At 39.1% G+C, this 13258-nt stretch overlaps 1 protein-coding gene across 1 annotated transcript; it reads right to left on the bottom strand.

Moving 5' to 3' along the window:
• Positions 1-346: 346 nt before the first annotated feature.
• On the bottom strand, positions 347-5227 carry LOC129530328 (uncharacterized protein C12orf42-like). The gene is made up of 2 exons (XM_055377150.1): positions 5123-5227; positions 347-808 (listed from the first exon to the last, which is right to left on the bottom strand). The coding sequence occupies exons 1-2, from the start codon at positions 5225-5227 to the stop codon at positions 347-349; spliced, it is 567 nt and encodes a 188-aa protein (XP_055233125.1).
• Positions 5228-13258: the final 8031 nt, after the last annotated feature.

Below are 13258 nucleotides of genomic sequence, written 5' to 3'. Positions count from 1 at the left end.
ACTTTTTGATGGGATTGTTTGTTTTATTCTTATAAATTTGTTTAAGTTCTTTGTAGATTCTGGATATTAGCCCTTTGTCAGATGGATAGATTGCAAAATTTTTCTCCCATTCTGTAGGTTGCCTGTTCACTCTGAAGATAGTTTCTCTTGCTGAGCACAAGCTTTTCAGTTTAATTATATCCCTTTTTTTTTTGACTTTTGACATTATTTATTAGGTTCAAAAATGCTTCACAAAAGCCTAACAATGGTTCTGTGGAAACCAGTACATCTGAGGCTGTTTCTGCTGTTCTGAGCAGGCACTGATTTGAAGATGGGCAGCACTCGCGGAACAATTCCCTCGTAGCTGTCAATGTAAGTGAGCATTCACCACTGGCCTAGAAAGGGCCTGTGAATAAACCGTATGGAAACGCTGGATTGGGCGGGGGGGGGGTGCTGAGGAGCAAACCTTTATTAACCTCTTGGAGGGGAAATAGGTGGAAGCACCAGCCAGCAGAGGAAGGGGCTCTCCTGCCAGATTGCCATGGAGGGAGGTGTCCGCCTGAGGCCTCCTGTCCCGCGGGGTATGAGGATGCTTGGGGAGCATCTCTGGCGCCATGGCAAATGCGCCTCTTTCGACGGGATCTCCGGACGCGCCCAGCAGTCTGCTTTGGATGTCGGGGTGTGCCTGAGCGCCTGCTGGGACTGCCATCATCTTCTCTGGCTCCAGCTCTGTGTTACTCGGGCAGGCGCTCTGCAGAGCGCCGGGGGTCTGTCTCCTCCTGCAGAGGCCGATGGCAGTGGAAGGTCTGGCGACAGAACCAGAATTTTTCTTGGTTCAATTTTGCCTTTTGTTGTCATTGCTTTTGGTGTTTTAGTCATAAAGTTTTTGCCAATGCCTATGTCCTGGATGGTATTGCCTAGGTTTTCTTCTAGGGTTTTTGGGTTTTAAAGTCTTATGTTTAAGTCTTTAATCCATTTGAGTTGATTTTTTGTATAAGGTGTAAGGAAGGGATCTAGTTTCAGCTTTCTGCATATGACTAGCCAGTTTTCCCAACACCATTTATTAAATAGGGAAGACTTTCTCCATTGCTTGTTTTTGTCAGGTTTGTCAAAGATCAGTGGTTGTAGATGTGTGGTGTTATTTCTGAGGCCTCTGTTCTGTTCTGTTGGTCTTTGTATCTGTTTTGGAACCAGTACCATTCTATTTTGGTTACGGTATCCTTGTACTATAATTTGAAGTCAGGTAGCACCGAAGCCTCCAGATTTGTTCTTTTTGCTTAGGATTGTCTTGGCTATGGAGGCTCTTTTTTGCTGCCATTTGAACTTTGAATTAGTTTTTTTCCAATTCTGTGAAGAAAGTCAGTGGTAGTTTGATGGGGATTGCATTGAATCTATAAATTACTTTGGGCAGTGTGATCATTTTTATGATATTGATTCTTCGCATCCTTGAGCATGGAATGTTTTTCCATTTGTTTGTGTCTTCTTTTATTTCCTTTATCAGTGATTTGTAGTCCTCCTTGAAGAGGTCTTTCACATCCCTTGTAAGTTGGATTCCTAGATATTTTATTCCCTTTGAAGCAATTGTAAATGGGAGTTCACTCATGATTTGGCTCTCTGTGTGTTATTGGTGTATGGGAATGCTTGTGATTTTTGCACATTGATTTTGTATCCTCAGTCTTTGCTGAAGTTGTTCATCAGCTTAAGGAGATTTTGGGCTAAGAGGATGGGATTTTCTAAATAAACAATCATGTCATCTACAAACAGAGACAATTTGACTTCCTCTTTTCCTAATTAAGTATCCTCTATTTCTTCCTCTTGTCTCATTGTCCTGGCCAGAACTTCCAATGTTATATTGAATAGCAGTGGTGAGACAGGGCATTCTTGTCTTGTGCCAGTTTTCAAAGGGAATGCTTCCAGTTTTTGCCCAGTCAGTATAATATTGCCTGTGGGTTTGTCATAAATAGCTCTTATTATTTTGAGATACGTTTCATCAGTACCTAGTTTATTGAGAATTTTTAGCATGAAGGGCTGTTGAATTTTGTCAAAGGCCTTTTCTGTGTCTATTGACATAATCATATGGTTTTTCTCATTGGATCAGTTTATGCGATTGATTACATTTATTGATTTGTGTGTGTTGAACCAGACTTGCATCCCAGGGATGAAGCTGACTTGATTGTGGTGGACAAGTTTTTGATATGCTGATGGATTCAGTTTGCCACTATTTTATTGAGGATTTTCACATTGCTGTTCATCAGAGATATTGGCCTAAAACTTTTTTGTTGTTGTTTTGTCTCTGCCAGGTTTTGGTATCAACATGATGGTGGCCTCATAAAATGAGTTAGGGAAGATTTCCTCCTTTTCTATTGGTTGGAATAATTTCAGAAGGAATAGGACCATCTCCTCTTCATACCTCTGGTAGAATTTGGCTATAAATCTGCCTGGTCCTGGACTTTTTTTTGGCTGGTGGGCTATTAATTACTGCCTCCTTTCCAGAACTTGTTATTGGTCTATTCAGGGATTCAACTTTTTCCTGGTTTAATCTTGGGAGGGTATATGTGTCCAGAAATTTATACATTTCTTCTAGATTTTCTAGTTTATTTGTGAAGAGTATTCTATGATGGTAATTTGTATTTCTGTGGGATCATTGCTGATATCCTGTTTATCATTTTTATTGCATCTATTTGATTCTTCTCTAATTTTTTCTTTATTAATCTGGCTAGCGGTCTACCTATTTTGTTAATCTTTTCAAAATACCAGCTCCTCAATTCATTGATTTTTTGAAGGGTGTTTGTGTCTCCATCTCCTTCATTTCTGCTCTGGTCTTTGTTATTTCTTGTCTTCTGCTAGCTTTTGAATTTGTTTGCTCTTGCTTCTCCAGTTCTCTTAGTTTTGATGCCATGGTGTCAGCTGTAGATCTTTCCTGCTTTCTCTCATGGACTTATAGTGCTATGAATTTCCCTGTACACACAGCTTTAAGTTGTTCCAGAGATTCTAACACATTGTGTATTTGTTCTCATTGGTTTCAAAGAACATCTTTATTTCTGCCTTCATTTCGTTATTTACCCAGTAGTCATTCAGGAGCAAGTTGTTCAGTTTCCATATAGTTGTGCGGTTTTGAGTAAGTTTCTTAATCCTGAGTTCTAATTTGATTGCACTGTGGTCTGAGAGACTGTTATGATTTCCATTCTTTTGCATTTGCTGAAGAGTGTTTTACCTCCATTTATGCCATCAATTTTAGAATAAGTGCTTTATGGTGCTGACAAGAATGTATATTCTGTTGATTTGGGGTGGAGAGTTCTGTAGATGTCTAGTAGGTCCACTTGGTCCAGAGCTGCGTTCAAGTCCTGGATATCCTTGTTAATTTTCTGTCTCTTTGATCTGTTTATTATTGACAGTGAGTTAAGTTTTCCCAGTATTATTGTGTGGGAATCTAAGTCTATTTGTTTGTATTTAAGAACTTGCTTTATGAATCTGGGTGCTCTTGTATTTGGCACATATATATTTATGATAGTTACGTCTTCTTGTTGCATTGATCCCTTTTCCATTGTGTAATGACCTTCTTTGACTCTTGATCTTTATTGGTTTAAAATATGTTTTATTAGAGACTAGGATTGCAATGGCCTTTTGTTTTTTTTTTGTTTTTGTTTTTGTTTTTGCTTTCCATTTGCTTGGTAAATCTTCTTCCATCTCTTTATTTTGAGCCTATTTGTGCCTTTGCACATGAGATGGGTCTCCTGAATACAGCACTCTTAGGGGTCTTGAGTCTTTATTCAATGTACCATTCTGTATCTTTTAATTGAGCCATTTAGCTTGTTTACATTTCAAGTTAACATTCTTATATGTGAATTTGATCCTGTCGTCATGATGCTAGCTGATTATTTTGCCCACTAGTTAATGTAGTTTCTTCATAGCATCAACAGTCTTTACACTTTGGCATGTTTTTGAGTGGCTGGTACTGGTTGTCCCTTTCCATTTTAGTGCTTCCTTTAGGTGCTCTTGTAAGGCAGGCCTGGTGGTGACAAAAATCTCTCAGCACTTGCTTGTCTATAAAGGATTTTATTTCTCCTTCACTTATAAAGCTTAGTTTGGCTGAATATGAAATTCTAGGTTGAAAAGTGTTTTCTTTAAGAATGTTGAATATTGGCTCCCACAGTCTTCTGACTTGCAGTGTTTCTGCTGACAGATCCGCATTAGCTTGATGGACTTCCCTTTGTGGATAACCCAATCTTTCTCTCTGTCTGCCCTTAACATTTCTTTCTTCATTACAACCTTGGTGAATCTGATGATTATGTGTCTTGGGGTTGCTCTTCTCAAGGAATGTCTTTGTGGTTTTCTCTGTATTTCCTGAATTTGAATGTTGGCCTGCCTTAGGTTGAAGAAGTTCTCTTGGATAATATCCTGAAGAGTGTTTTCCAACTTGATTCCATTCTCCTTGTTACTTTCATGTACACCATTCAAACATAGATTTAGTCTTTTCACATAGTCCCATATTTCTTTGAGGCTTTGTTTGTTTTTACTCTTTTTTTCCCTCTAATCTTGTCTTCTCGCTTTACTTCATTAAGTTGATCTTCAATCTCAGATATCCTTTCTTCTGTTTGATTGATTTGTCTATTGATACTTGTGTATGCTTCATGAACTTTTCGTGCTGTGTTTTTCAGCTCCATCATGTCATTTATGTTCTTCTCTAAGCTGGTTATTCTAGTTAGCAATTCATCTAACCTTTTTTCCAAGTTCTTAGCTTCCTGGCATTAGGTCAGAACATGCTTCTTTACCTCATAGAAGTTTGTTATTACCCACTGTCTGAAGCCTACTTCTGTCAATTCATCAAACTTACTCTCTATCCCATTTTATTCCTTTGCTGGCAAGCAGTTGTGATCCTTTGGAGGAGAAGAGGCATTCTGGTTTTTGGAATTTTCAGTCTTTTTGCTGTGGTTTCTCCCCATCTTTGTGGTTTTATCTACCTTTGGTCTTTGATATTGGTGATGTTGATAATATTCCTTTCTTTTTGCTAGTTTTCCTTCTAACTGTCAGGCCTGTCTGCTGCAGGTCTGCTAGAGTTTGCTGGAGGTATGCTCCAGACCCTATTTGCCTGGGTATCACCAGTGGAGGATGCAGAACAACAAAGGCTGCTGTCTGGTCTTACATCTGGAAGCTTCCTTCCAGAGGGGCACTTGCCAGATGCCAACCAGAGCTCTCCTATATAAGGGGTCTGGAAGGCGTTGTCCAGTCTGGATACACAGTCGGTCATGGGCCCACTTGATGAGGCAGTCTGTCCCTTATTAGAGCTTGGATGCTATGCTGGGAGAACCACTGCTCTCTTCAGAGCTGTCAGGCAGGGCCGTTTAACTCTGCTGAAGCTGCACCACAGCCACCCCTTCCCCCAGATGCTCTGTCCCAGGGAGCTGTGGTGGGTTCTGTCCAGTTCAAACACTCTGGCGGCTTTGTTTACACTGTGAGGGTAAAACAGCCTACTCAAGTCTCAGCAATGGCAGATGCCCCTCACCCCTCCAATCTTGAGTGTCCCAGGTCGACATCCAACTGTTGTGCTAGCAGTGAGAAATTCAAGCCAGTGGATCTTAGGTTTCTTGGCTCTGTGGGGGTGGGACCCACAAGCCAGGCACTGGAGAGAGTCTCCCGGTCTACCCATTGTGAAGACTGTGGGAAAAGTGCATTATCTGGGCCAAAAGCACCATTACTCATGGTACAGTCTCTCATGGCTTTCATTAGCTAGTAAAGGGAAATCCCCTGACCCCTTGCACTTCCTGGGTGAGGAAACACCCCACTCTGCTTTGGCCCATGTTTTGTGGGCTGCATCCACTTTCCAACCGGGTCCAATGAGATGAACCAGGTACCTTAGTTGGAAATGCAGGAATCACCTGCCTTCTGTGTTGATCTCAATGGGAGCTGCAGCCCTAAAACTGTTTCTATTTGGGCATATTGCCAGCTTCTTATTTTTAATTTTTTAAAATTTTCTCCGTGTTATTTCAAAATGCTTGTCTTCATGTTTTAATATTATTTGTTCTGCCTGAGATGGTCTATTGTAGCTTTAAAATGTACATGTATTTTCTTCAATTATTCAGTTCCAGAAGTCCTATATTTTTTATCTTTCTTAATTATCTATCTATTTGGTAAAGTTTTCATTCATATTCTTTTTTTATGTGCTTAGCACTTTTTTTACTATACTGTAAGCTTTAGGGTACTTGTGCACAGTGTGCAAGTTTGTTACATATGTATACATGTGCCATGTTGGTGTGCTGCACCCATTAACTCTTCATTTAACATGAGATATATCTCCTAATGCTATCCATCCCCCCTCCCTCCACCCCTCAAAGGCCCCGGTTTGTGATATTCCCCTTCCTGTGTCCATGTGTTCTCATTGTTCAATTCCCACCTATGAGTGAGAACATGTGGTGTTTGGTTTTTTGTCCTTGTGATAGTTTGCTGAGAGTGATGGTTTCCAGCTTCATCCATGTCCCTACAAAGGACATGAACTCATCCTTTTTTATGGCTGGTTGTTTTGTATCTGGTTTTTATTTTTTCATTCTTAATTGTTGTTCTGATTTGTTTGCATTAATTTTCTGATTCCCTTGTTTTTCAATATGCTTCTTTGAAATCAGGATTTTGAATTATTGACCCAGAATTTTGTGAATTTCATTTTGACTGAAATCTGTTGTTTGCAAATTATTGTCTTTGATTGGTGGTGTTTGATTTTCTTGTTTGTTATGTTTTCTCTGTCCTTACATTAATATCTACAATGGTGTAACAGTCACCTTTATAATTTTTTGAAACTGCATTCATTGAGAGAATTTTTTTCTGAAGAATATATGTATTTTGCTGGTTGTATGGGATGATTTAACTTTCAATTTTGGGTGCCTACAATGGTATGATCTCCATATAAGTTTTTTGAGAATACACAGGATTAGTTGTAGGATCCTGTTGGTGGATCCTGGGGTGGGGGGCAATTTTGGGCCTCCAGGGAGCTTATTCTGATAAGATATAGGGAGTGGCAGTGATAAGCCAGGCATATAGATGATCCTTAGGACTCCTGGGCAACTAATGAGATGAGGGTGATGACAGAAGCTGTAGTGGAGCAACCCACTGGAACCCTAGTAGTTCATGCTGACACTAGTAGTGGCAGTAGTGGTTTGGGTGGGCCAGTTCTCTGGTCCACTAGTGGCATGTTCAGGTTGATGTCAGCTGTGGTGGTAATGGCAGGTTGTGTTAGCCAGTGCTTAAATCCTGGGAGACACAACTGGGCTGAACAATTAATAGGCCCTTGGATGTACTGGGAGCACCATATGCCAGCAGACTTGTTCTCAGGCTCCTTGGTTGTACATACAGTTGCTGACTGTGACTGAAAGAAAAGAATGTTCTTCAGGGCACCAGCAGAGTGCTCACCTGTCAGCTGTGCCAGCTATGCTGCAGGGCTGCCACTGGGAAGTGTGAGGCCTCTCTCAGCTGGAGCAGCATCAGGAGATAACAGTGGAGAGTGTGGCCAGCCTTTCTTTTGGTCTCACAACATTCCATTGCTGTTGTGTTAGGATTTGTTGTATGTGTACATGGGAGTGCTCAGTCTTCCCTGTCTTTTCTCAGACCAGTGGTGGCAACAGCAGTGACCACATCATTCTGAACTCAGGACAGGACACAGACTCTGTGAGTTAACTCTCATAATAATATTAAGCTGAAGCAACTCTGGACTCAAATGTTTGTAGTACTTTGTGTGATCTTTCTTTCTGGAACAATTTCTCTGTGCATTCTCTAGGCAGCTGTGTATGTTAGGTTTAATGATGACATAAGAGGAGAGATTCTCTCACAGCTAAGATTGTTAAATCTCACAGTGCAAGTGTGAAGTTCTTTCTCTTACTTTTCTCCTGTATCTAGTGTCTTCCCCTAGTTCTAAGCCTATTGCTTTGCTCTCCTTCCTCATTTTTGGTGGTTCCTATCACATCTCTGCTGAATCTCAGTATTCCTTCTTAGAATCCATTTGAAGTATTGGTATTTTGCCATCTTGATTCTCCCTTCTCTCAAGTGGAAAAGTGGAATTTTTATCAAACCTTATGATTATGAGATAATCATAAGAATTTTGTCCTTCATTCTGTGGATATTAATGGATTGGTGTTTGTTGAACCATTCTTGCATCCCTGTAACAAATTCACTTGATTATGGTGCATAATCTTTTTGATTCACTGTTGAATTTTGTTTGCTACTATTGTGTTGAGTTTGTTTTTATCTATGTTCACAAGGGATAATGGCATTTTGTTTTCTTTTTTTGTGTGTTATCATAATTTGTTGGTCAAGGTAATGCTCACTTCATAAAATAAGTCAGGGAGTATTCCTTTATCCTATTTTGAAATAGTTGGAGGAGAATTGGCTTTAGTTCTTCTTTGTAAGTTGGCACAATTCAGCAATTAGGCTTTTCCGTCCTGTACTTTTCTTTGTTGGAAGACATTTATTATTAATTCAATTGTTACTGATTATTGGTCAGTTTTGATTATCTATTTCTCTTTAATTCAATCTTGGTAGGTTATGTATGTGCTGCTATTTACTCATTACCTCTAGTTCTATTTTATTACTGGATAGCTGTTCATAACAGTCTCTGATAATTATTTTTTATTTTTGCATCAGTTGTAACATCTTTTTTTATTTCTGATTTTATTTATTTGAACTTTTTCTTTTTCTTAGTTCCACTAGTGGCTTATCAGTTTTACATTTTTTCAAAAAATTTATGTTTTGCTTTTTTGTGTGTTTTTTAAGTCTCTATTTGGTTTAGTTCTCCTCTGATATTTAGTAGGTCCTATCTTCTGTGAGTTTAGGTGTTCTATTGTTTTGCTTTTTATGAACTTTTATTTCATTTTTCTCTCTTTATTATTATTATTATGCTTTAAGTTTCAGGATACATGTGCACAACGTGCATGTTTGTTACATATGTATATATGTGCCATGTTGGTGTGCTGCACCCATCAACTCATCATTTAACATTAGGTATACCTCCTAATGCTATTCCTCCCCCCTCCCCCCTCCCCCCACCCCACAACAGGCCCCAGTGTGTGATATTTCCCTTCCTGTGTCCATGTGTTCTCATTGTTCAATTCTCATCCATGAGTGAGAATATGTGGTGTTTGGCTTTTGTCCTTGCAATAGTTTGCTGAGAATGATGGTTTCCAGCTTCATCCATGTCCCTACAAGGACATGAACTCATCATTTTTTATGGCTTCATAGTATTCCATGGTGTATATGTGCCACATTTTCTTAATCCAGTCTATCATTGTTGGACATTTGGCTTCCTTCCAAGTCTTTGCTATTGTCAATAGTGGCACAATAAACATACGTGTGCATGTGTCTTTATAGCAGCATGATTTATAATCCTTTGGGTATATACCCAGTAATGGGATGGCTGGCTCAAATGGTATTTCTAGTTCTAGATCCCTGAGGAATTGCCACACCAACTTCCACAATGGTTAAACTAGTTTACACTCCCACCAACAGTGTAAAAGTGTTCCTATTTCTCCACATCCTCTCCAGCACCTATTTCCTGACTTTTTAATGATCACCATTCTAACTGGTGTGAGATGGTATCTTATTGTGGTTTTGATTTGCATTTTTCTGATGGCCAATGATGATGAGCATTTTTTCTTGTGTTTTTTGGCTGCATAAATGTCTTCTTTTGAAAAGTGTCTGTTCATATCCTTCACCTACTTTTTGATGGGGTTGTTTGTTTTTTTCTCGTACATTGGTTAAGTTTGTTGTAGATTCTGGATATTAGCCCTTTGTCAGATGACTAGGTTGCAAAAATTTTCTCCCATTCTGTAGGTTGCCTGTTCAATCTGATGGTAGTTTCTTTTGCTGTGCAGAAGCTCTTTAGTTTAATTAGATCCAATTTGTCAATTTTGGCTTTTGTTGCCATTGCTTTTGGTGTTTTAGATATGAAGTCCTTTCCCATGCCTATGTCCTGAATGGTATTGCCTACATTTTCTTCTAGGATTTTTATGGTTTTAGGTCTAACATGTAAGTCTTTAATGCATCTTGAATTAATTTTTCTATAAGGTGTAAGGAAGGGATCCAGTTTCAGCTTTCTACATATGGCTATCCAGTTTTCCCAGAACCATTTATTAAATAGATAATCCTTTCCCCATTGCTTGTTTTTCTCAGGTTGGTCAAAAATCAGATAGTTGTAGGTATGCTGCATTATTTCTGAGGGCTCTGTTCTGTTGCATGTGTCTATGTCTCTGTTTTGGTACCAGTACCATGCTGTTTTGGTTACTGTAGCATTGCAGTATAGTTTGAAGTCAGGTAGCATGATGCCTCCAGCTTGGTTCTTTTGGCTTAGGATTGACTTGGCAATGCAGGCTCTTTTTTGGTTCCATTTGAACATTAAAGTAGTTTTTTCCAATTCTGTGAAGAAAGTCATTGGTAGCTTGATGGGGATGACATTGAATCTATAAATAACCTTGGGCGGTGTGGCCATTTTCATGATATTGATTCTTCCTACCCGTGAGCATGGAATGTTCTTCCATTTGTTTGTATCCTCTCTTATTTCCTTGAGCAGTGGTTTGTAGTTCTCCTTAAAGATGTCCTTCATGTCCCTTGTAAGATGTATTCTTAGGTATTTTATTCTCTTTGAAGCAATTGTGAATGGGAGTTCACTCATGATTTGGCTCTCTGTTTGTCTGTTATTGGTGTATAAGAATGCTTGTGATTTTCGCACATTGATTTTGTATCCTGAGAATTTGCTGAAGTTGCTTATCAGTTTGAAGAGATTTTGGGCTGAGACAATGGGGTTTTCTAGATATACAATCATGTCGTCTGCAAACAGGGACAATTTGACTTCCTCTTTTCCTGATTGAATGCCCTTTATTTCCTTCTCCTGCCTAATTGCCCTGGCCAAAACTTCCAACCTCTGTTGAGTAGGAGTGGTGAGAGAGGGCATCCCTGTCTTGTGCCAGTTTTTGAAGAGAATGCTTCCAGTTTTTGCCCATTCAGTATGATATTGACTGTGGGTTTGTGATAGATAGCTCTTACTATTTTGAGATATGTCCTGTGAATACCTAATTTATTGAGAGTTTTTAGCATGAAGCATTGTTGAATTTTGTCAAAGGACTTTTCTGCATCTATTGAGTTAATTATGTGGTTTTGTCTTTGGTTCTGTTTATATACTGGATTACATTTATTGATTTTTGTATGTTGAACCAGCCTTGCATCACAGGGATGAAGCCCACTTGATCATGGTGGATAAGCTTTTTGATGTGTTGCTGGATTCATTTTGACAGTATTTTATTGAGGATTTTTGCATCAATGTTCATCAAGGATATTCATCTAAAATTCTCTTTTTTAGTTGTGCCTCTGCCAGGCTTTGGTATCAGGATGGTGCTGGCCTAATAAAATGAGTCAGGGAGGATTCTCTCTTTTTCTATTGGTTGGAATTGTTTCAGAAAGAATGGTACCAGCTCCTCCTTGTACCTCTGGTAGAATTTGGCTGTGAATCCATCTGCTCCTGGACTTTTTTTTTGTTGGTAAGCTATTAATTATTGCCTCAATTTCAGAGCCTGCTATTGGTGTATTCAGAGATTCAACTTCTTCCTCGTTTAGTCTTGGGAGAGTGTATATGTCGAGGAACTTATCCATTTCTTCTAGATTTTCTAGTTTATTTGCATAGAGGTATTTATAGTATTCTCTGATGGTAGTTTGTATTTCTCTGGGATCGGTGGTGATATCTCCTTTGTCATTCTTTATTGCGTCTATTTGATTCATCTCTCTTTTCTTCTTTATTAGTCTTGCTAGCAGTCTATCAATTTTGTTGATCTTTTCAAAAAGGCAGCTCCCAGATTCATTGATTGTTTGAAGGGTTTTTTGTGTCTCTATTTCCTTCAGTTCTACTCTGATCTTAGTTATTTCTTGCCTTCTGCTAGCTTTTGAATGTGTTTGCTCTTGCTTTTGTAGTTCTTTTAATTGTGATGCTAGGGTGTCAATTTTAGATCTTTCCCGATTTCTCTTGTGGGCATTTAGTGCTGTGAATTTCCCTCTACACACTGCTTTAAATGTGTCCCAGAGATTCTGGTATGTTGTGTCTTTGTTCTCGTTGGTTTCAAGAACATCTTTATTTCTGCATTCATTTTGTTATGTACCCAGTAGTCATTCAGGAGCAGGTTTTTCAGTTTCCATGTATTTGAATGGTTTTGAGTGAGTTTCTTAATCCTGAGTTCTATTTTGATTGCACTGTGGTTTGAGAGACCGTTTGTTATAATTTCTGTTCTTTTCATTTGCTGAGGAGTGTTTTACTTTGAACTATGTGGTCAATTTTGGAATAGGTGTAGTGTGGTGCTGAAAAGAATGTATATTCTGTTGATTTGGGGTGGAGGGTTCTGTAGATGTCTATTAGGTCTGCTTGATGCAGAGCTAAGTTCAATTCCTGGATATCCTTTTTAACTTTCTGTCTCATTGATTTGCCTAATGTTCACAATGGGGTGTTAAATTCTCCCATTATTATTGTGTGGGAGTCTAAGTCTCTTTGTAGGTCACTAAGGACTTTGCTTTATGAATCTGGGTGCTCCTGTATTGGGTGCATATATATTTAGGATAGCTACCTCTTCTTGTTGAATTGATCCCTTTACCATTATATAATGGCCTTCTTTGTCTCTTTTGATCTTTGTTGGCTTAAAGTCTGTTTTATAAGGGACTAGGATTGCAACCCCTGCCTTTTTTTGTTTTCCATTTGCTTGGTAGATCTTCCTCCATCCCTTTATTTTGAGCCTATGTGTGTCTCTGCACATGAGATGAGTCTCCTGAATAGAGCAAACTGACGGGTCTTGACTCTTTACCTAGTTTGCTAGTCTGTGTCTTTTAATAGGAGCGTTTAACCCACTTACCTTTTAGGTTAATATTGTTATGTGTGAATTTGATCCTGTCGTTATGATGTTAGCTGGTTATTTTGCTCATTAGTTGATGCAGTTTCTTCCTAGCATCAATGGTCTTTACAGTTTGGCATATTTTTACAGTGGCTGGTACTGGTAGTTCCTTTATATGTTTAGTGCTTCCTTCAGGAGCTCTTGTAGGGCAGGCCTTGCCCTGACAGAATCTCCTAGCATTTGCCTGTCTGTAAAGGATTTTATTTCCTCTTCACTTATGAAGCTTAGTTTGGCTGGATATGAAATTCTGGGTTGAAAATTCTTTTCTTTAAGAATGTTGAATATTGGCCCCCACTCTCTTCTGGCTTGTAGAGTTTCTGCTGAGAGATGAGCTGTTAGTCTGATGGGCTTCCCTTTGTTGGTCATCCAACCTTTCT

Source organism: Gorilla gorilla, chromosome Y (genome assembly GCF_029281585.2).
Source record: "Gorilla gorilla gorilla isolate KB3781 chromosome Y, NHGRI_mGorGor1-v2.1_pri, whole genome shotgun sequence".
Taxonomy (NCBI): Eukaryota; Metazoa; Chordata; class Mammalia; order Primates; family Hominidae; genus Gorilla; species Gorilla gorilla.
Note: the sequence above shows the minus strand (reverse complement) of the source record. Positions and strands in the feature narration are given on the sequence as shown.